Source organism: Micromys minutus (genome assembly GCF_963924665.1).
Source record: "Micromys minutus genome assembly, chromosome: 19".
Classification (NCBI taxonomy): Eukaryota; Metazoa; Chordata; class Mammalia; order Rodentia; family Muridae; genus Micromys; species Micromys minutus.
The window spans coordinates 29,374,534-29,397,638 of NC_137954.1; the positions used below are offsets into that span (position 1 = coordinate 29,374,534).

The window sequence follows — 23,105 nt, forward strand, 5'->3', positions numbered from 1 at the left end:
AATTAGAAGCAAAGCCTACTTGAATGCAATACTAACAGTTGTCTGATATTTTACTAAATTTGAATTTACAGGCTGGAGAAATGACTCAGTGGTTAAGAGCACTGCCTGCCTTCCAGGTCCTGAGTTCTATTCCCAGCAACCACAGGGTGGCTCACAACCATCTGTAATGGGATCTGATAACCTCTTCTGCTGTGTCTGAATAAAGTACCAGTGTATTCACATGCATGAAATAAATAAATGAACCTTTAAAGAAACAAAACAAACAAACAAACAAACACCAAAATCTTACAGCTACATAATAAGCCAGCTGCAGTAAGTACTGAGATCTGGTAGTTCTGTGGCCCGTAAGCCCAGTATTTTCTGGAAGGCCTGTGTTGAAACTGTTTTCTCACCTTCGATGAACTAAACCAATGGAATATTTCCTAGTTGACAACTCTCTGCTCGCACACATAAAGTCAGGTCCTGTTTTCCTCGACAATTTTCTATTCATTTAGTGGCTAAATCGCCTCTGATACTCCCAGACCCTATCAACTTAAAAAAGGAAACTTTCTAAAAGCAGTGCCTTAGAACCATTAGCTTTGTCTTTTTTTCCAATGTCTGTTTTCAAACATTAGTCTGTTTTTCCAAAAGATACTTGGGATGGAAGTGCATCTTTCTAAGCCTACAGAAACGGCTTACAGGCTTGCCCACAGCCCCTCTATCCCTGGGGAGGGCTCCACCACCAATCTAGAAGAGAACAGAGATGGCGCAGAGCTGTGATCCATTCCACTCCCTCGCTGAGAGACTGTGTTGCTGTACTGTAAATCTCCCACACTAGGTGTGTGTGCATGTGTTGTGTGTGTGTGTGTGTTCTCCACTCAAACAGCAGTGACCACCCACTGCAGGGCTCTGAGATCATGTCAGCATTCAAAATTAGAACATTTTGGCAAGAGTTTGGCTTCACGTGAGTGTGCCCGGCCATCAAAGGTGAGAAGAATGGCAGGGTCAGCAGTATGGATCACTGGGTCTAGGAACTGCCTCTGAGCCGGCTGGCCTGAGTTCGGTCCACGGAACTCTCACGGTGGTAGAAGAGAACCAACCTGTACAAATGAGTGTTTACCATTTTTCAAAGATGACAAACATTGTTGGATTTAGGGATTTCAGGCCTGACTGATTCTGAAGAAATAATTAAATGGGAAAAAGAGAACTCATCTAAAGTGCATGTGCACAGCACGGAGGAGGGAGCCAGGTCTCTCCTTCCACCCGTGGGTCTTCAAGACCCAGAGTGATTCCTCAGGCTTGCTCCCAAGTACCCATCAACTGACCCGTCTTTTAGACTAAAAATACTCGGTTTTCCTTAAAAGGGCCATGTTGAAGTTAACTAACAGAAGTGAAATTAATATGACCAAGTTGTAGTTATGCTCTTTAGCTATGCAGTTGTCAGGTTGACTAGTCGGGGTAGGCAGTGAGGAGAGGGGACACTTGTGCAGCAAACACTGACTCTGGTTGGGATCTGAGAACAGCAACAACAAAGCCCATGGCACCTGCTAGCAAACCCACAAGTACACACTTTGGAGTGAGTTCCAGGATCGGATTTTGCTTAGTGTTCAAGTGTGGATATCTAAAATAGCAAACACAAAAATACCCGGGGCCTTAAGGATGTCTGTCAACATCACCATTAAGAGCAAACAAGGCAGAGTGAGGAGCAGAGTGGGCGAAGGATTAAGCTGTTTGTAGCCTCAGGCACAGGAATCAGAGGCAACTCCAAGTAAATGACGGACACTTTCCCTTAACAAGACTTCTATTTCTATGTGTCTGACTCAGAACTCTGCTGGCCACCGAGGTGAACTTGTGCCTGGGACAGGCTTGGGAGTCAGGAACATGCTTGAGGGTCCCATTTCCCTGCAGGGCCACTGCGAAGGGAAGGGACTCTGGCCTCTACAAGGAGACATGAATGGAGGGAACAGTTAGAGGTTTGTGGATGGACTAGACCCAGACAGGATTACTCGCAAAGGAGGACAGCACAGTGCCTGCACAGAAAACCTAAGAAGCCAGATGCATACGGCTGGGCAAGAGATTCTCCCAAAAGTCACAGGCTGCCTGGGTTGAAAGATGTACAATAAGCTTCCACCCTCTACGTTTGTCTCTGCTGAGCTCCTGTGAATTCAAATATTCCTGAAAAGCTCATGATCTGCAAAGAGCAGGCTACCCTGTGGCAAAGATGATGGACATTTTTACCTCCAGTTTATGCTTCAGGGGACAGAAATGAGCAGAAAGCCATCTTTTAAAAATGCAAGCCAATATGGCCACTGCAATACACTGACTCTACCCAGATGCCTTGTCCAACTTCATCCAGCTCTCGTAAAATATTTTGGTACAAAATCTTGTATGATTTTTAAAAAGTAAAGGAGCCTTTCCATAAATTTGCATATATTTTCTGCTAAAGTAGTAGCTCCTAAACAAAGGAAAATGAAGCACTGCCAAAGACCAGCTTTGACACCAAAGTATGGCGGCTGCACTCAGAATTAGTGTTAATGGCAGCTGATGGGTGTCGGTGTCAGTGACATCCAACGATGGCAACCAGTGATCAGGGAGAAGAAAAGGAAGAAAATTCAAACATGTGCATGTAACATGGAGAATGGTTGAGGCAAAGATAAACTCCAGCAACTTCACACATACAAATACACAGATACACACATACAGACAGACAGGCATATACAAATTCACACTTTGGATGGCTGGAGCAAAGCTCCAAGCATTCCACATATACATAAATACACATATATACACACATATTTGGTGGGTAGAAAGAACAAAGTTCCAACAAGCAGGCTTTAAGCATTTCATGCATACACACACACAGTTGGTGGATGGAGAAAGCTCCAACACACACACACAAACACATAATACAAGTTTTACATACATATACATACAGATTTGATAGATGGAACAGAGTTCCAACATATTTTCCCACAGATGTTACACATAGACATATATACACTTAGTTGGTGGGGGCAGAAGAAACAATGTTTCAACAACTGTATTCTTTTTCCATGGCTTATACATCCCAGGAAAATCTTTTAAGCAGTATGAAATTACAATGTGATCACCTTCTAGTTTTCTTCTACTGAACGACTATGAAAAAACAGTAATGTTCCCCAATACCTTTACAAGAAATAACATGATGCAGTACAGGTAAAGAAAACAAGTTATTCCCAAGAACCCATGTACATTCTCAACTAAGCAACTTGTTATAGATTAACAAGTGTAAGCAACCAAGGTAGTTTCTCAGCCAGTTTCTCTTATTGGCAGGCAGCAATCTGCAGTTACAAAGAAAGGATTATTTTATTATTTATCTTTAAAAGTAATCTTGTGGGCTGGAGAGGAGGCTCAGCGGTTAAGAGCACTGACTGTTCTCCCAGAGGTCCTGAGTTCAAATCCCAGCACCTACATGGTGGCTCAGAACCATCTGTAATGGGATCTGATGCCCTCTTCTGGTGTGTCTGAAGACAGCAACAGTGTACTCATATAAAATAAAATAAACAATAAAAAAGTAATCTTGTAAGAATCTTAAAAGAATCACAAATCTATACTTTTATATAAAATCAGTCATATCTACTTTAAATCCTCAGAATACATATCTACTCTTCAGCGATTACATCATATCAGGAAGCCGAGGCAACAATGGGTATAAGAAACCAGTCATCACCTGTCTAGCCTCAGTGAGAGTCACGTCACAGTGCTGCCATTGTTCTGTTCCCTGACCATAAAAGGTCCCTAAGTAACTAATAAGGTGTGCCTTTCTGAACTTCAAATTGTCCCCTAAGATTTTCTACAGCAGAGCCAGGAGCAAAAACATCTTAACCTATCTTCACTAACAATTTATCTACGTGTTTTCGAAGGGAGGTGGTCATTGCTGACAGTCTAAGTTCTTCTCCAGGGTGGTGACTGAATCATCCATGTGCTCCAGCAGCAATGCCCGAAAGAGACCAAGCATTATTATTCTGAGTGCCAGAGACACTGCCCAGGGAGGGACTGGAAGCCCCTTAGAGTTTTCACACAATCCTCAGATTCAGATAATCTAATCCTTAGTTTAAGAGGTATGCAAGGGCAGCAAGCACAGCAGAACTCTGTAAGCCCTCAGGACACATGGTCCTTGGGTCGCACCCATGTGGCTGTGCTAAGTGGTGGGCCACATCCCATGAGTTCTAAAGACAATTGTTGCTCATCTCACATGATCCACGGCAAAACACTAAATAGTGTGTGTGTGGGGGGGGGGGGTTGTCCCCTTTGAAAGAGGTTCCAAGCACAGAAAGATCTAGGTTGAACTAGACTGGAGCTCCAAATCTCAAAGAAAATCTGCCGTTTATGATAAACAGGAATGGTGATTCTAATAAAATCTCTCACTACCTCAAGGTTCAGATCGAGCTGGGCCTAGCATGAAGCATGATGTCAAGCGTCTGTCTCAGATAACTGTGAAGTATGCTAGAGTCTTTGCCCCGTCCTGCTCCATGCCCTTTACAATCCGATTGTACAGCTTTTCCTGTAGGGGCTGAACACCTATCTCTGACTCCTTTTGGAAGGCTGCCTGGGGTCAGTAAAGGCCTAAGGCATGTCTAAAGTGCTGGCGGGGCTCTTCTGAGAAAGGCCTTTCCTGCCTGGGAGGAGCTACCACAGGTAACCGGAAGTGCATGTTGGGGGCGGGGTTAATATCCTGCTGAATTACCCTTGAGAAGCCTGGATGGAACAAGCTACTACTCAGTGGCTGAGGCACAGGGCTGGTCACAAGCATGAGTGAGCCTGAGTCAAAAACCAGGCCACTGACTCATGACAGTGAAACACCTGCTGCTTTAAGCTACTGTTTCCAGGTTGTCTAGATATAGGGAAAACTCACTAATACAGATGGATACAATACATTACAAAAAACTTAGGACTCACACTTCAAAATTGAAAAAGGCTTGAAACATACTCTGTGTGTCAGCATCTCAAGCTAATTCTTCACTGGAATAAAGAATCTCCACTTGGCACTGATCCTCTAAAACCTGAAGAGGTCACAGGAAAGCACTTCATAATACATGTTAGCCATGGGAAGGCTTACATGTGTTTTGTTACTTCCTTGTGAACAGCAGACTTAACACCACAGTCCTGAGTTTAAAAACTAAGCATTCATACCATGGAGATCAATGAATGATCTACAGAAAGGCACACCTGGTGATCAGTCAGGAGGGCTCACTTTTTCCCCCTCCACTCTCCTTGGATGCTCTCAAAGACTCAATCTAACTAAGGTTAAAATACACACCAGGGGATTACGAAGCCCACTGTAAACCACAGTGGAGTAAGAACACGGATGGATGACACAAAGCATGGTTCTCTTCTTCAAGGCACTGGCTCTCACGCCAGCAAGATCTCGGAGAACTAGTCAGTACCATTTTTAACTCAGCAATGCCCGTGAGGACATGCGTTTGGGAGTCACCCATTTTCCAGAACACATCATGGTACTTGAATGACAACCTTGAAGAGCATGTGCCCAGCTGCGATCACCAATGGCACTTAAGTATTTCTGAAGAAGCCTAAGTCGAGCACACCCCACCTCCAACAGCAACATTTACAGTTAGTGCCTTACACCAATTTTTTTGTCCCAAGACAAATGAGATAAAGTGATTTAATCATTTTCTAGTTTTATGCTGGTAACTAGGTAGTGTTCAACCAATTAATTAAAAAGCAATTTTCAGAATATAAAACTTGCTACAAAATTAGTCCGGGGTGCCGATTTGTATTAAATATTGGATAGACTGTAACTGAGCAGAAAGCTGATTTTTGTGAACTCTTGCAGAGATGCTGGTCCCGGGAGACTTGGAAATCTCTAAACACTTCTGCCACCCACAACAAAGGGTATCGTGTCCTAGTCTGACTGTACTTCCGGAGGATATGAATGAAAAGGCTTAATTCTGGCACCCGGGAGGTTTCTAGAGCAGGAAGATGTTAGCCCGAAAGGAAGAGGGAAGGACAGCATCATCGCTTCAGTCTGCCTTTATCAAATAATTGGCAATTTCCTTTCAACCAAGGCGCTACAACTCTGACCTCTTCATTTCCGCTATAGAACAAAGTGTTTGGTAACTGGGAGGCAAAACAGTGAGCAGTTGTTGAGTGGATGTCGAAACCAAAAGTCTAGGAAATGGCCTCATTTTTCAGAGGGCTCGGCCTGGCTGAGTGAAAGAAGAATGCACTAAGGGGCCTGTGGTACAGGAAGGAAGAGTAAGGAACTGAGGGTCTGTGGGAACACAGCCTCAGTCTGAATCCATCAGAGAAGACGGCTCTAGGGGACCCTGGCAACTACATCACCTCAACCAGCAGCATCCCCCATGCCCCAAGAATCCATGATGTGTGGCTGAAATTCATCCTGCGGGTTCTCTGTGTGACTAGAGAAACCAGTCCAGGTGCGATCTTTAAAATGATTTTGTGTGATTCCTGTGCTAAGAAAAATCCCAAACTCCAGAGGGCAAGGATAATCTAGACAGGCTGGGGTCAGCATAGGGTCCACAAAACACTCTTTCTTAAGGTTAAAAAAACAAACAAACACACAAACAACAAAACACTTCAGCTCTCCCACAGCCTAGCAGAGCTGTCCGGAAACCTATGGTTAAGAAACTAACCTAAGCACAGTTTGAGTTACTGTTAAATTCTACTCTCTGGTCCTTTTTTGGTTTGTATGTTATTCAATCAAACCAACAGTGTTTTAAACTGGAAGAACTTAAGAGGCCAGCCCTCAGTGAGTAAAGACAATCATGTCAACTAGGAAGGATATCACGAGGCCAGATCTGTGGAGATGGCGAAAGTTGGGCTGACATCTAGAAGCTCAGGCAGGAGTTTGATAGACGGAAAAAAGCCAGTAACTCTCAAAGCTCAGACTTTCAACTTCCCCAGTGGGTATGAGGAAATCAGTTAAGCACACAAGGTAGGAGGCCCTTTGAGGGTACCCAGGTACCCCAGGAAATCCTTTCTACAACCAACCATAATCTAGTATGCCCAAATGCTCCCCCATCAACAATAACTTCAAGCACCCCCAATTTCACTTTTCAGGTGACTGAATAAGGCAAACAAAGAGAATGAGATAAGAAGAGGAAGCTGCCCTGACAGGTGACATTTCACCAAAGTCTGTACAAACGTCTGCTGGACGTTCACTCTGGTCTTAAAGGGGACTGTTCTGAATAAAGTTGTGTGTGGTCTGTGAAGAAAATGAGTAATCAGAAAGACGGTTTTGAGACCATTGTAGGATGCTTGCCTAGCGTGCAGCAAACCCTGAGTTCCAGTCAAAGCGCCACATATACCGAGCGTGACTGCTCACACGTGTAATACCAATACCAAAGTGGTTGAACCAAGGAAAGTAAAACCTCAAGTCTATACTTGAGGTGAACAGTGAGTCTGAGGCGAGCGCTGTCTAAATGGGAGAACTCCTGCCTCAAAAAATAAAGAGAATATTTCATCTTGAAGTATAGAAAGAAACACTCCATAAAGTGAGTAAGTACACATTCATGCTCTCTTGACTTTCGAAATAATTTGCTAAGTGCATTTTACAGAGGGAACGTAAGATAAACAGCTGGAGTCTAGAAACCAGTATCATTCGTCACAATTTCGCTATGTTTCTACTGCAGATGTTTAAAGTCAATCAGAGGAGGAAAGGCCTACTAAACAGTGATGTGAGTCTCTGTTAACCAGCCCAATGATACTAGTTAATAGCTAGCTAACTGGCGGTACCGGCCATGTGGGGGATCTGATGGCTGAATGCAAACAACAGCAGCTAACACCTGCTAGTGGGGGGGGGGCAGGGCTGGGAAAGGCTGACAGTGGTAGAGCAAGAGTTACTCCATAATGGGAAGAGAAGAAGCAGCAGCCCTAAAAGGCTAGGATGTGGGAGGCAGGGAGGGAAAGTGTCTTGAGGAGGGTGCACATGAGCCACAGCATCTAGGTGAGGAAAGGTGTCAGACTTTAATGGGGCACGGAACACACTGGAAAGAACCACTGAGAAGTGAGGAACAGGCTGAAAGGTCCCCTTCCTTTTACAGACATGATACCTCACAGCATTAATGAAAGGTCATACGCAGGGAAATGACATTGTAAAAAGCCATTTTGAGGACACCAGTTTGGCAAGATTCAAGTAGGGAATCCCAGGGCACAGGAATTCCTCACGGAGGCTGCTGTAGTGATCAAGATTTAGCAGGGTGAAAATGGACAGGTACACATAGCAGTCAGGCCTGAGACAGCTGTCCTGCCTTCAAGGCTGGCCCTCAGCTGGTGTCTGAATTTCTAGAAGGTTCTCAACATTCCCTTACTCAGAAGAGTGGCGTAATCTGTTCAGTGTTTTACAAAATATATGGTTTATGCCTGACACCTGTTTTTCCTTTCAAGACTCCAGCATTTTGGTTCATGATATAGAGAGGGCATGCATGTAACTCGCCCTTGGCAGACTTGGCATACTGTCTCTGCTGGACTCTTGAACACAAGGGAGGCATTTAGCACATCTTGTGCCACTCCACAGAGAGAGGACTCCCAGAAGCCTGGGCTGGTGTCTTCCAGTCTTCCCTGCATGTTTGACATGTGTCCTGTGTCCTGGGACTATAAGGTGCCATGGCTGTGTGTATGGTTGTAAGGTGTGAGTCCTGATCTTGGGGTTCTCTCACTCACAGCAGGGGAAAGATCTACGGGAGACGTGAATATGACCGAAAGGGATTCTACCCGACCAAATAAGGAAATATAGACAAGGCATGACTCAAAGTCAGTTATAAAAGTTTACATGTATAATTGACTCCCAAATGCCTTATTTAGGGCAGGAAAAAAAATCACTTTATTCATACCCACAGGAATACACCCCCTATACACACACACACACACACACACACACACACACACACACACACAGAGCAGGAATGTTTTTAGCTTTTGATGACATAAAGGAAATTAAATGGGCCCTTGTGCCAGGATCGGTTCGAAGTGCTTTCCCCCTACATTATCAACCAGTCAGCTCTTTGTCAGACCCAGTGAGGTTGACACTACATCTGCCTTTGCAGCTGAGGAGACCATGATGTGAAGGTCACATGATTTAGATTCCAACTCTGGCACTCTATCTCTGGAGCCTTCGTTCTTAGCAAGGGTCGCTCCGACACTAGAGAGTCCTGCACTTCTGGTCACCCCTCTCCTCAGTGTATCATACAACACAGACTTTCCAGTCTTGAATGACAACCGCTCTGGATACAGAAACAGCTTCCACCTACAGTAGATTTCCTTTCTAGGCATTTGACCTAAAATCTGGGTTTACAGTCAGTCCCTATAAATAATTGGGAAATACAGAAATTTCCCCACAAACCATCTTAATTTGTTTGTGTTCAAAAACAGTTTGGAGATATAGTTGAATTGGAAGAGTACTTGCCAGACATGCGCAGAAGCCTGGGTTTGACCCCCAGCACCGCAGAAACCTGTCTGGTTAGCACATGCCTGTAATCCCAGAACTCAGAGAGAGGCCAGAGGATCAGTAGTTCCAGACTGGACTGCATGAGGCCGTCTCAAAAAACAAGTTAAACTGTTTAAGAGGCAACAAATACACTAAGAGAGCTGGTAAACTGAAAAAGAAAAATGCTACAAGAATATCTAAAAGCTGGTGTTTCTGTTTTGTTTGTTTGCACCTGAAAACACAGAAATAAAGCTGGCCTTGCAGGGCAGTAGTAAACAATATAGGCTCACCTCTAACCTGGTCAAAATGAAGACAGCAGGTCTGTAGCCTTAAGTAGGAAGTTTTATAGCAAGCACATGCATCTTTGAAAACATCTCTTTTCACCAGCTCACTGTCTAGGCTTTTGTGCAGTCATAGTGGAGTCTAAAAACAGCCATGTGTCTGGGGAATCAGCCCTTCCCACCCCAGACAACTCAGCTCAGCCCTGCAGGCAATCTCGGCCTGTCACTCCCGTCTACTACCCCCAGCCCTCTGCCCGGCCTGCTGTGACTCCAGCTCTTAAATTTACCAGTGAACTTCCTCTGATGTGGGTCTTCCTTCTGTTTCCTCAATAGGAAGACAGTACTATTTTACTGACTCACAGCTGAAAGAGTTCTTAGTTTGAGAGTTTAGGACCCCAATTGAGCCTTATTATCCACACTGACTTAATATTCTTCAGAGGATAGATTATATTTAGCTACAAGGTTGGTCTGACTTATTGGAAAAGGAGGCTGGGTGTGATGCTTTGTGTGTGTGTGTACATGTGAGTGTGCAACACCCACCCACCTGTCTGTGTCCCCCAACCAGGGTTTAGAGGCACATACAATCATGTCCAGCTTTTTATGTCCAGCTTTTTATGTCCAGCTAGAGATTTAAACCCACACCCTTATGTTCACAGAGAAAGTACTTTTAGCCACTAAGCCATCTCCCCAGCTCCATGGTTTATACCTTAAAGGTACTTTCCTGAAAGGTTTAGTCCCTAATTGGCGATGCAACTCGGAGGTGCTGGAAATCTCAGGATGTGGCTGGAGGAAGGGATTGGAGGTGGGGGTGTGCCCTTGAAGAGCATCGTTAGACCTATCCCTGCATCTTCTTTACCTTCCTGTCTGCACTGGAGGTCTCAGTTTCCTGTGTCATGCTTTCCTGAAATGGTCCAAGGTCAACAAGGCTGAGTGACCACAACACGAAACCAAAATAACCTTTACTTCTTTCAAGAAAAGGTATTCTGTCACAGTGGCAGGCAGAGTTCTTGTTAAGGTGTGGATACCTGTAAAATAACTCTAGGGAAATGCATCAAAGATGCTGAAAAGGGGAGGGGAAGGTGGCTCAGCAATTCAGAGCACAGGCTGAGGACTGGAGTTGGGCTCCCATGGATCCAACGCCTTCTCCTGAACTCCAATGGCACCTGTGCTCACAGTGCACACACAATTTAAGAGTAGACAGCGCCAGCTCTCTCAGGGCCCCCACACCTGTAGTTTTCTAATCAGAACCTCCAGGATAATATCCACTGGTTCACAAGAGCTCCAACTCTGACAAACACTCAAGTTTGAGAGCCACTTTCTAAAGAGCAGAAAGATGAGAGACCAGGGCCTGTGCTCCACAGGATGTGGAGCAGTCACCCTGGCACTGAAGGATGCTGAGCTGTATCTTTTGCCCTGCCAATGTGACTGCACATAATTTCAAACATTCCCCAGGGACCACCACTGACAGTGGAACCGCTGGCAGAGACTCTGGAAAAGTAGGCCTCGACTTCAGGAAGCCCCTCGATTCTTTAGCTTTTCCTTTCAGGACATCCTCGTTGCCGTGGCTCTCTCTGTAATAAACTCACTTTAGCTGGGCACTGCTATAAATACAGAAAGTCACTTTCCTAAGCAGACTAGTGGCAGCACAGAACCACAACCCTACCACTCGGGAGGCTGAGGCAGAGTGAGCGTCAGTTCTAGCCTAGCCCTTGTTTCAAAGACAAAAAGTAAGAAATAAATGTGGTGACACAATGGCCAGTGTCCTAGCATTTGGGGGTAGACGCAGGGAAACTAGGAGGTTAAGATCTTCCGTAGCTGCACAGTATATTGAAGGCAGGACTGGAGGTGACAGGAAATCCTGAGTAAAAAGCAAACTGAAGAAAGAGCTGCCGAGGAACTTCAGCCTGCCTGCCCCAGGCATCCACACTCACACACAAAGAAAGGTCTACAGAAGGTTCTTTTGTGACTATGAAAGCACAAGTTGCCAAGTTTCATTAAAAAGGTGCAAACCGTTTATCTCAATCCTGAAAATTAGCCCGAAGGCAGGCTCATTGACGGCAAAAAGTGAACCCTGCCATCCTGTATCAGCTGCTGACTGACGCAGCCTCCTCCAGTTTCTTCTGACTCAGAGCTGTGTGACTAGAAGAACTTAGGCCTGAATGGCAGGACTGGGTTCAAGCCTCAGTCCCACCACTTCATAGCTCTGTGGTCTCGGTAATGACTTCAGTGTAGTTTGTGACTCAGGTTTCTGACCCGTCCAGTGGCCACTAGAATATGGCGTGTTTATTTTATGTTCCACAATGTTCTTGGCGAGACCTGACAGGGCATCCTCAACTGCTGCTACCCTTTCAGTGAAACAAATATTCACAGTGCACGGGATAAATACAGACTATGAACAGTCCATCTACCCAGATCAAGTTTTACCACCAAAAGAACTTTGAGAAAATGTCCACACCTAGGTGCTTCTTTGAAAATGCATTGCGTTTGGGAACTGCCAATCATGGAAATGGACAGCTCTGTTCTCATTTGGGGGGTGGGGGAGGGTGGGAGTATGGCCTTGGATGTAGTAACACACACACACAGATACACACACACACACACACACACACACATTTTGCATTCTAAGGGTTTTAACTACTGCCATTTCTAAAAGATAAATTCTGATCATATCATTTGCTTGAGTTTTTAGAAATTTGTCCCTGACTGCAAAACAAAATGCAGTTCCGACACTGCCCTTTTCAGGCCTCAGCCCTTCACTGCCATGGCCTCCCAGACACCTGCTCGGGTCACTTTAAAGCATATAGAGTTCTTGACCACTTCACTCTGCCTGGAAGGGGTACATGCACCTTCCCTTCTACAAACTAACCCTTCATGTATGAGAGAACCCCCTCCAAAGATGGTTCTTGAATTCAGCCTGGGGAGTTTCTTCTTTCTGTGTCTTCCCAGCATCTGGGGAGCTGAACACACAGGGCCATGCCCTTGGTAAACTGCACATCACTTGCAAAGAGCTATTTTAATGCCAGAAGCCTTGATAGTTATGGTAGAGACAAACGGACAGGTATGTCTGACATATTCTTGACTGGATGAGGAAGACCAGTGTTCTAAGTCTCAGGCAAATATACAGGCTTCCTTAGGTCAAGGGACATAAGGAGCAATAAATCAGAAGTTATATGAGCATGGGCACTGTGGCTTTTGATCCCTCTTTTATCCCCAGGACCTCACACCCTATAGATACAATGTTCCTGAATGAACTAATGAATGAATGAATATGATAAACAGGACAGTTTAGTGAAAAAGACCAAGGAGAACAAAACTCACAGCCCACACTTGCATTAAATCCCACAAATTGTGGTACCTACAAAAAAAAAAAAAAAAAAAAAAAAAGCTTAAAATACACATCAGAAACCTTCAGTAGCAACTCCTTGGTGGTCCGGGCATTTGCCAGAATCCTGCAGGACAGCTAAGCAAGAGTAAAACGTGGGCGGATCCGAGACTCCCCTGAACATCTGTGTGGAAAAGCAGCTTAGTAATCTCTTTCCAAAAAATCTTTATTAGCACTGTTCATACCCAGTACATCTCAGATATTTGGCAATTTACCCAAGATACATGAGTCATAAATAAAATATTTTTACCAAATAAAGCTGGTTGACTCTAATAAACTATTGCCTAAATTCCCATTTGTATCACGAAAACACCACTATTCTGGCTTTTGCTTTGTTTTCATTCCCTTCTCTCTAATCTCAGGTTCCCACTGGGCCCTGACCACTTCTGTTTCCCATAGCCAGACAAAGATCCTACCCGAGGTCAGTTCTGTGTAAACTGGAGAGAAAAATAAGCTCACTACCTGAGAAAAGGGCCCTAATTAAGCTCATTCAAAAGCCAAATACAAAGGTCCAGCTCCTGGGAGCTGGGGGGCTTCAAGTTTCCCATTCAGGGCTGGCTCTCAATTTCACTTACTTCAAAAGGTAACAAGACAAAAGACTGGCCTCTGCCTCCAGCTTAAAGAGAAAAGCAGAATGTACTCGGCAAAGCCCTTCCAGTTTGGACCTATCACTGCTTAAGGAATCTGTTTTCCTCAACTGGATTTTAAACCTTTTAAGATTTCAAACTTGCTACAATTTTTAAAACAAGGGCTATTTCTCCAGTCACTTTATACTGCCTTGAAAATCAGAAGGCAGATTACAAGACCTGGATTCCATTCCTGTCTTCCTCAGTATCTCCTTGACTCAGAGAAACTAGTAACACCTTTGTGGCTTAGGTTCCCTCTTGGGTAAAATGAAATCACTGGACCAAATGAATCTTTTCCAAAGAGACCGGCAGAAAGTAGGAACATAGATAACATGGCTTGTTTCAGTCTTGTGGTAAATGACATTGTGTTTCTTATTTGTGGAGATAAGTTACTTGTAAACAAAATTACTTACTTGTAAGAAAATTTTCCTTTTAAACTAAGTGCATCTGGTCTTTTAAAGAACGAATCGCTTTTATATAAAAAATGAAAACTATTTGGTCAGTAAGAGTTCAGATAGTTCTAGCAGCTGTGGAAGAAACAAACAAAAAACTGATCCTGAGACCAGGAGGAAAGGCTCTGTAAAGTATACACCCTAAACACAACCCCCAAACAAATTAGAAGGAAGAGGTAAATGCCCCCTGGGGTTCCTTGTAAGGAATAAACAGCCGCACCAGGCCCCAAGGTAATCAGCTACTAGTCCTCTGGGACTTGGAACTGACCCAAGAGAATCCAGAAACTCTGGAGCACCAGGTGAACCCCAGCAGGGAAGACATAGGAGGCAAAGGTCTGAGGTTGGAGCAGCACCACGGAACAGGTTTCTGGCGTCAACGGGACAAGAGGCTAGCTAGAAGCGCAGGACTGGAGCACCGAGTTACAGGGGTGTGCACTGTGAACCCTGGACTGCAGGCCATCGGTGGGAACAGAGGATTTGTCAGGATTGGGGAATGGAGGGAGACCTCGGACTAGAGAGGTACTGTGAGATCCAGGGTCCCAGGATGGGTGGGTGCTATACGTCAGCGTCCTGAGTTGGATGAACCCTGTGAGTCAGGGTCCCAAACTGAATGAGCCCTGTGGAATGGGGTCCCGAGACTGGAGGGAGACCATTGGTTTATGGGCACTGAAGGACCTGGTCCAGGGACCTAAGTGTCTGTGGGCCGGGGTCCCGTGATAGATGGGGCGCTGGAGAACCAGGTTCCCAACTGAAAGGACGTAGTGGGACGGTCCGGGGCTGAAGGAGCGTGTTGGGGTTCCCAGGACTAAAGGCGAGCGTTGGGGGATATAGGTCCCAGACTAAAGGAGTAAGACAAATCCGCCTGACAGCACCAGGATCTCGGTGGACTACGGGGACGCGGAAGAGGGGATGGCCGCTCGGTCCGGGTGACAACAAGAGGGGAGGCAGAGCCACGGACCCCACGATCCCCATGCCTCGTGGTCGTCACCACCTCACGTCCTGGCTCCCGCGTGCTCCCAGACCTTACCTGTCCTCGCTAGCGGTGATCACGCCGTCCTCCTTCGGGATGAGCAGCGCCGCGGTGACGGAGTCCTGGTGGCCTTCTATCTTGCTCAGGAGTACCGGGCGGCTGCTCTGCGGCCTGGAGTGGATCTCGGCCGCCATGTTCGAGCCGCGGCCTCCCCCGCGGGCGGCCCATCAGCTGACCGCCGGGCGGGGACGCGCCGGTTGCCTAGGGCAACCCGGCCGCGTGTGCGCCACGCCGCCGTAAGCTCGCGAGTACTGACGCAGTGTCCCGTATTCCATGGTGAAGCCGCACACTTATAATTCTGTGACACACACACACACACACACACCAACGCCCCCCCCCCCCCAGGAACCCCAAGAAAAACTAGGACCTTAGTGAATGTTAAAAAGTCAAATTGTTCTTCCGGAAACGAATTGAGTAGAGCAATAGCCGAACACAACCACCTAGCCCTCAAACAGTACCACACTGCATCCACCCTGAGAAGCCATTGTTTGAAAGACACGCCCCAATTCCAGGCATGTTAAAAGGTGAAAAAAGCCTGGGAGCTGGAACTGGTATCATCATCCGAACGCTCAGAGCCTGTGCATAATTTTACTCTATGATCATTAACACTGTACAAGCTACTCTCCTGTCAGGGAGATTGTGACTACCCCCTCCCCACTCCACCCCCCACACACCACCCCCAGTTATAGCTTTCTCCTTCATTTAGTATGTTAGAACATACAATTTTGTATCTACCTCCCCTCCCTCACTTCCTGCCATCTTCCTATCCAGAGGAAAGCCCTTTTTCCATAAACCTTTTGCAAATCACCTAACAACAGCAACCCACAGCCTACAGTCTGTTACCCAGGGTGCCTCCTTGGTTTTTCTTGGGGTTCCTTCCCCTTTTGCCAAATGGCCACCTCCTCATGTGGCACCCTCTGCTAGCACACAGCCAACTTCACTTATTCAACTGCAGGTGGATTCCTGGTGGGTTTTTGGCTGGATGACAGACACTGATAGTGTGTTTTAAGGGCCATAAGCCAGAGACCCCGTCAGTTTTTCAGACAGCTCCCCTTTCAGCCCTTCCTACACTCACCGTGTGATTCTATTACCCAAACTACAGTACACACAAACCATGGGTTCAAGACCCACAAACCAGGAGCTAAAATAACCCCTCCCTTCCTTCAGCTGCCTTTAGTCTGGTAGTTTGCATCACAGCAGTGAAAACAAGGAACTAATCCAGTGGTAAAATTCTTGCTTAGAATTTACAAGGTCCTAAGTGCTGAGTAGCAGTTTTCTCTGAAGTTAAAAGTGTCCGTCTGAGAGGGAAGCTCAGTATGATGGGAAGTGCTTACAGGGAGGTAGAACAGGGTGCCCTAAGAGAAGGCGAGCTACTTTGCTGCCTTGAGGAAGTTCAACTCAAAATAGCTTGAGGAAGTTCCTGAAACTGACCAGATAATCTAGGCCCTTCCTCCAGAAGCACGTAAAAGTATTTTAAAAATGATCGAGAGACTGTCAGATAAGCCAGGCTGCCTGGGAGGGGCCCAGACCAGCCTAGCTGCCTAGAAGAAATAGAAATCAGACAAAGTGGTACCTAGAAGAAGCAGAGACTGGCTGTGCATCCTGGAGGAGGCTCATAGCAACTAAACTGCCTAAGGAAGGCACTTTCTAGCCTGCGGAGCTGTCTGCAGACTATGCCGTGAGCTCTAGGTTTCTAGCTTTCACGGGCTGTTACCCAGCCTCAAGTGAACTTTGGGGTTATGCAACTGTCTTTCTAGTCATTTCTGCTCCTGAAGATAATCCCTACCTATGTGCTCTTGTAAGTAACCCTGACAAAACTCATTGTTCACCAAACCGGAGTTTAGTGGCATCTCCAGTCTCACTTCCCATTGGGGTTCTTATGGAGATGTGCTGAAGCTGTTTGTATTTTAATGTCAATTTCACTTCCCCAAGAAGGGCTACCCTGTCACGTTCTCAAGAGGTGACTTCATCTGAACCTTCCCATTTTAATTAGTAAAATAAAAGAAAGCCAGAGACTGGCAGGTCGAGGTGGAGAGAGGAGAGGTCTCAGAGGTCAGAGAACATTTTTATAGGTCTAATATCTCATATAGAAGAGCAGTTTGTATCTTTGCCTATTGGATGTACTTTTGTTGTGTAGAGGGTTTGTGGACTGAGAGTTGAATATATAAACCTGTATGAAAAGCTATTGGGCTATAGAGTTGTATTTATGTGAGATTTTGGGGTAGTGAAACACCCTGGGACAGAGGCAGAGACCAGGCGGTAGAAAACTGCCTGGGAAGGGAGTTGAGCGAACAAGTTGAGCTGGTGGTGGCTCGGACCAGGCTCCAGAGGTGCTCCAGGCTCTGAATCAGGGTCGGGCCTGAGGAGTGAGACCTCAGGGTCGGTAAAGAGATGTACCGATTTTTATTTTTTAATATTTACTACAACATACTTAGACATTGGTTTATATGTCATATAACAAACACAGAGCTCCAGCTACAGTAATAACAGAAACAGAGCAGAGAGAGAAAGGGCTGACATTCCACTGAAGGAAAGGAATACTAAGTGAAATAAATTAGATCACATCCTGCATTAAATAAATTCAGGTGCAGTGAACAAAACAGCAAAGAGAATAGCATTGAGAGCACAAATATTTTAAGTTCAGACTCCATTTTAGAGATTCTGACCTGAGTTTGAACTCAGGTAAATTAACAGGTTGTTGCCTAGCATTAGTTTCCAAGTCTCTTCCCCACCCCCAACAAAACCTGAGCCTAGCTCCAGTCTCTAGGCTAATCCCCAACAAGACCAGTTTCCAGGTTACACCCTCAACAAGACCAGGGTCTCCAGATTATTCCCCTAACAAAATTGTACCCCCAGGTTACAAGTCCACCCCTGGCTAAGTACCACCAATGTAGAGGGGAGCAGAAATTAAGTTTATGATATGACTCCCAGCACCAGCCAATTATGTTAAAGGCCACAGTAGCTTTCCAATTAGATGCTCGAACACATACTCCCTGCTTGCTGCTTACTATACTTGCCCTGATAGACATTTGGGGCTCCCCCACCACCAAAAAGACATCCTGTGTGATGGTGGTGCATTGGGGTGGGGGTGTTAGCTCAAATAGACTAAAGACCTTGGTGGCAGAACCTTCCCCTAAAAAATAAAGATTTCAAGGGATCAATCACTGGGCAAAAAGGAGGTAGGATTTCTGGGTTGGAGAGCAAAAGAGGGGAGGCAGGAGAAAGATACTTCCTTTTGGATGGGAGAGAGCATGGAGGTGCACTGTAAGTAGCAAGAGGCCCCTAGTTTAAGCGGCAGATATAGGATCTGCTACCAGAGGATTTATAACATAAAATAGCTTACAAAACTAGGATACTAGTTTCTGCTCCCAGCGATTGTGTTACCTGTTGATTCTAAACTAAGATTGTGTGGTGTTTTCCTTCATGCAGTGACTCAACTGGGTTCCAGAGACAGGTTCAGCAGCAGGGCACCCCAGCCATCCATGGGAATTTGGAACACGGGGCAACAGCCCGCCTTGGGAACTTAGCAGCCGGGTGGAGAGATTTCTGAGTAAGAGAGTCTGCCAGGCCAAGAACAGGCTGGCCTGTCCGCTGGTGCCTTGCTGGTTGTAGCATGAATTACCATTTACTATGGCACACAACAACAACCCCTGCTGTGAGTTGCATCAGATCAGTCTGGTTTTTTTTTTTTTGGGGGGGGGGGTGGGGTGGGGCGTGATCCCTAACATTTCCCTGGGGAAACACGCAGACTGTAAGTGTTAGGATTCGAACTAGGGTAGTACAGAGAGTGCATAGATGACTGGAGAGAACTGCCTTCAGGGAAGAAGCTTGGTCACAGTCTCTAGCCTTCATGGTGCCAACTATGTCCTTTGCAGGGCACCTTGCATTTTACAACTAAGCAAGGGAGGAACATGAAGACCGACTGATCACCAGGATGCATTGCTAGGCAATACTGACTCCTGAGCCTCTCTTGGCCTGAGTGGGGCCTGGTCAGCCCTCTATTACACTAACTAATCTTGTTAGCACCCTTCCCTACACAGGCATTAGGCTCTAACATCCTGGGTGACAACTTCTAGTTTTGGCTTGGAGAGCATACAATCTGAGACAGGTGACCAGGCCTCCTTGCAAAGATGTTAAAGCCAGTAAGAAGTAATGGAAGGTCCAAGAATCTTGAAAGCTTTAGAAATAAAAACTTTCAATTCCTCTGGAAGCATACTGTGCTCCTCAGAGGGAACCACTGGCGATGGATCTTTAGTTGGTGATGACTTTGACTTAGAGAGGCTACGTCTGGAGCTGAGTCAGCTCCTACGAGACCAGCTGGAGGAGATAGCAAGGCCAGAACTGAGCTGGTTTCCAAAGCTCTTCAAGATTTCACCAATTATAATGAAAAGAAATTGTATTAATATCACTGCTTTGTCCCTACCAATCCTATCAGAGGTTACCTAATCCTTCTGGAAAATTCCCCTAGCCTTGCATAAAAGGAGGCCTACAAGCCCCTCCGGTGGTTGCTGTTTTGATGAATGGTTGACTCCTGTGTCCAAGACTAGCTCAGGCAAACAACAGGGGTCCCCCAGAGCCGGAGCAAGGATTGAAAGAAAAAGGAGACATGGTTAGTAAAAGTTGCAGCATGACTTCGGCCTGACTTGAGGCCTAAGCCTCGTGGCCAAAGCGAAGCTTGGTTTAATCTGTCCTCTTTTTAAATCATTTTAATTACATGCAAAAAGGTAACATCAGTTCTGAGACAGGGATCAAGCGAGATAACAACCAAAGATCCGGTAAACATTTTCCTGGAGGTCTGGTGAAAAAGGTCAGAGACAAAAATGGATACTGAAGTGCCTACATTCTGAAATCCCCCCTGCCCTGAGCTGCATTCCTAAGGATTCGGCCTGGAGCTTCAAAAACAAATCTACTTCCCTATGCCACATTCTTAAAAGCCCTGCCCAAACTTCAGATGTGGATGTACTTCCTTATAGCCTTATCCCAAGGGTCTCTGCCTAGAGCTACAGATCACAGTGTGCTTAATACTAGCCCTTACAAGGTGTATCACGGAAGATTCCTGCCTTGGCTAGCTTCAAGGTTCCCTGGAATATTAATATTATTACCCCACCACCAACTGTCTGGAGATGCCAAAAATGCTCTCCACACACCTGCATGCTAGTAATTTCTGCAGAATGAACGCTTTTTGCGGGTGCATATCATTTGAGTCTGGTGTCTTCCTTCAGGATTCTTGGACCCTAACAGTGAGCCCTGTGGAATGTGGGCAGAATGCTAACCTAGACAAGGAGATAGCACACGCTATGGTCCAGAGGTGAGAAGAGCTCTGTGGTAACAGGACAGCAACCTGTGATGCTGGGGAAGGGGGTATAAAAGGGAGAGAGATATGTCAGAATAGATAATGCACAACCAGGAGACCTTGTAAGATTTTTGGGTTTTACTTCATATGTGTCAGGAGGCCAGTGACAGATTTGGGGTAGACTGGACTAATTTACTTTTAGGTTTTGGCTTTGGTTTTGATATACTCTTGCTGTCTAGTCAAGATGGTTTTGAACTCACAATTCTCCTGCCTCAGATTCCCTAGTACACAAGTATAGGTGTGAGCCATCATCATGTACAGCTACTTCTAATTTGATTGATTGATTGACTGATTGACTGATTCTATGTTGTACTGGGGACACGTATACATGTGGAACTAGGGCTTTACACATGTCAATCAAGTGCACTACCACTCAGACCTATTCTTAGCTTCTTTCATTTTACTATGTGGAGACTGGTGCTGCATAAATTGTTCAGGTTGGCCTGAAAGCAACTCCATCTCCGTCACTCAAGAAAGCCTTCAACTTCTTGATCCTCCTGACTCAACAGCTAAAATTATAGGCCTCCACTCCCAAGCCTGACTACTTTAAACATTTAAAAGAAAGAATAGTAGCAAGGCTGTCACCCAGGAAGTTAATGAAATAGATAACTGGGAGGGGATGGTAGCCTGTAAGGATTCCAAAGACGATAGACATATCTAGAATGTGAAGCCAGTGAGATCTCTTAGACACTGTGATGATTAGCATTTTGTCAGCCTGATGCAAGCCAGCATCACCTGAGAACACGGAACATCAACTGAGGAATTGCCTCGGTCTGTCAGATTGGTCTGTAGACAAGTGTGTGTGTGTGTGTGTGTGTGTGTGTGTGTGTGTGTGTGTGTGTGTGTGTGTGTGTGAATAATGACTGATGTGGGAGGGCTCAGCCCACTGTGGGTAGTATCATCCATTGGCTGTGGTTTTGAGTGGTTCAAGAAATATAGCTGAGTGAGCCAGGCGGGAAAATCCAGTATTTCTCCATGGCCTCTGCTTCAGTTTGTGCCTCTGGGTTCCTTCCTTCAGCTCCTACTTTGATGATTTCCCTCAGTGATAGACTGTGATGTGGAAGTGAAAGATAAATCCTTCCTTCTGCAAGTTGTTCTGGTCATGCTGATCATCACAGCATCAGAGAGCAAACTAGGACAGACTGACCATGAAAGAAAGATAAAAACGAAGGCCGCACAATTCGAAGACTGGCTAACGTTATCACTTTTTAAGATGAGAAGACGAGGAAGAAACTGGTGTGGGGTTCACTTTTCAACAGGAAAGTGTCTGAGGATGTCTACTGGGTCTCCAGATGGAGGTAAAAAGTTAATGCATACAGGTTGTTCACACTGTAGGGAAGAGTGGCACTGTTTCCTGCCCCGCTGATGGCACCTCTGAAGGTGAAGGCACACAGATTGTGTCTTGCAGACACCAGCAGGGCCAGAGGTGCTCAGTGGTTGGCAGCGTGAAAGTTCAAAATAAGTAAGAAAGGCTGATAGTCTCTAAGGAGGTGTTTGAAATTCTGCTCTGTGAATGTTGTTTCAGTAGCAGAATTCTTGTGTAGTGTATATGAGGCCCAGAACCTCACAAAATGGCTATGGTGGTACAAACATTTGTAATCCTGGTTGTAGAGATGGGAGGGTTAGAAGTTCAAAATTCCCCTTAGCTACACAATGAGTCTGAACCCTGCTTGGGTTACAGGACACCAGTGTTTTACTTGGGTCTGAGCACTACTGAAGGACACAAAGCCAGTTAAACCTCTTTAGAGACCTTATCCCTTCTCGATTTGCAAACATGAAACTTAACTTGACCCATTTTTTTGTAGTACGTGACTCATACCTGTAGTACAGGAAAACAAAATTTAAGCTCAACCAATCAGAAGCAGCCAACAAGATTGTAATTATATAACTAGAATCTTCCCAAATTAAAATAGATCAAACAAGGCCACATAAGAGTAGAGACTCAACACTTTTAATGATTCTTTGGCATTTATGGTACTTTAGTTGGACTCAAATTATGTTTGGTTCAAAGATTTCTAATTTTTTAAAAGTTGGATATTTATTTATGTTTCAAATGTTATCCCCTGTCTTGGTTTCCCCTCTGGAAACCCCCTATCCCATCCTTGCTCCCCCTGCTTCTATGAGGGTGCTCCCCCACCCACCCACCCACTTACTCCTGCCTCTCTGCCCTTGCATTCCCCTACACTGGGGCATCCAGCCTTCATAGGACCAAGGGCCTATCCTCCTATTGATGTCTGACAATGTCATCCTCTGCTACAGATGCAGCTGGAGTCATAGGTTTCTCCATGTATACTATTCAGTTGGTGTTTTAGTCCCTGAGAGCTCGGTGGGACTGGTCACAAACCCCTTCAGCTCCTAAAGTCCTTTCTCTAACTCCTCCAGTAGGGACCCTGTGCTAGGTCCAATGGTTGGCTGAGAGCATCTGCCTCTGTATTTGTCAGGCTCTGGCAGAGCCTCTCAGGAGACAGCTATATCAGCTCCTGTCAGAATGCCCTTTTTGGCAACCACAATAGTGTCTGGGTTTGATGTCTATACATATAGCAGATGGATCCCTAAG

General features: G+C 45.6%; 1 protein-coding gene across 1 annotated transcript in view; it reads right to left on the reverse strand.

The window, feature by feature from the left end:
* The window catches only part of WDFY1 (WD repeat and FYVE domain containing 1), a 48,068-nt gene extending 32,730 nt beyond the window's left edge, over positions 1-15,338 (reverse strand). Inside the window, exon 1 of the mRNA XM_080933043.1 lies at positions 15,193-15,338. Coding sequence (XP_080789169.1) covers positions 15,193-15,329 — 137 coding nt within the window. The 5' untranslated portion in view covers positions 15,330-15,338. The remainder of the gene's footprint in view (positions 1-15,192) is intronic.
* Positions 15,339-23,105: the final 7,767 nt, after the last annotated feature.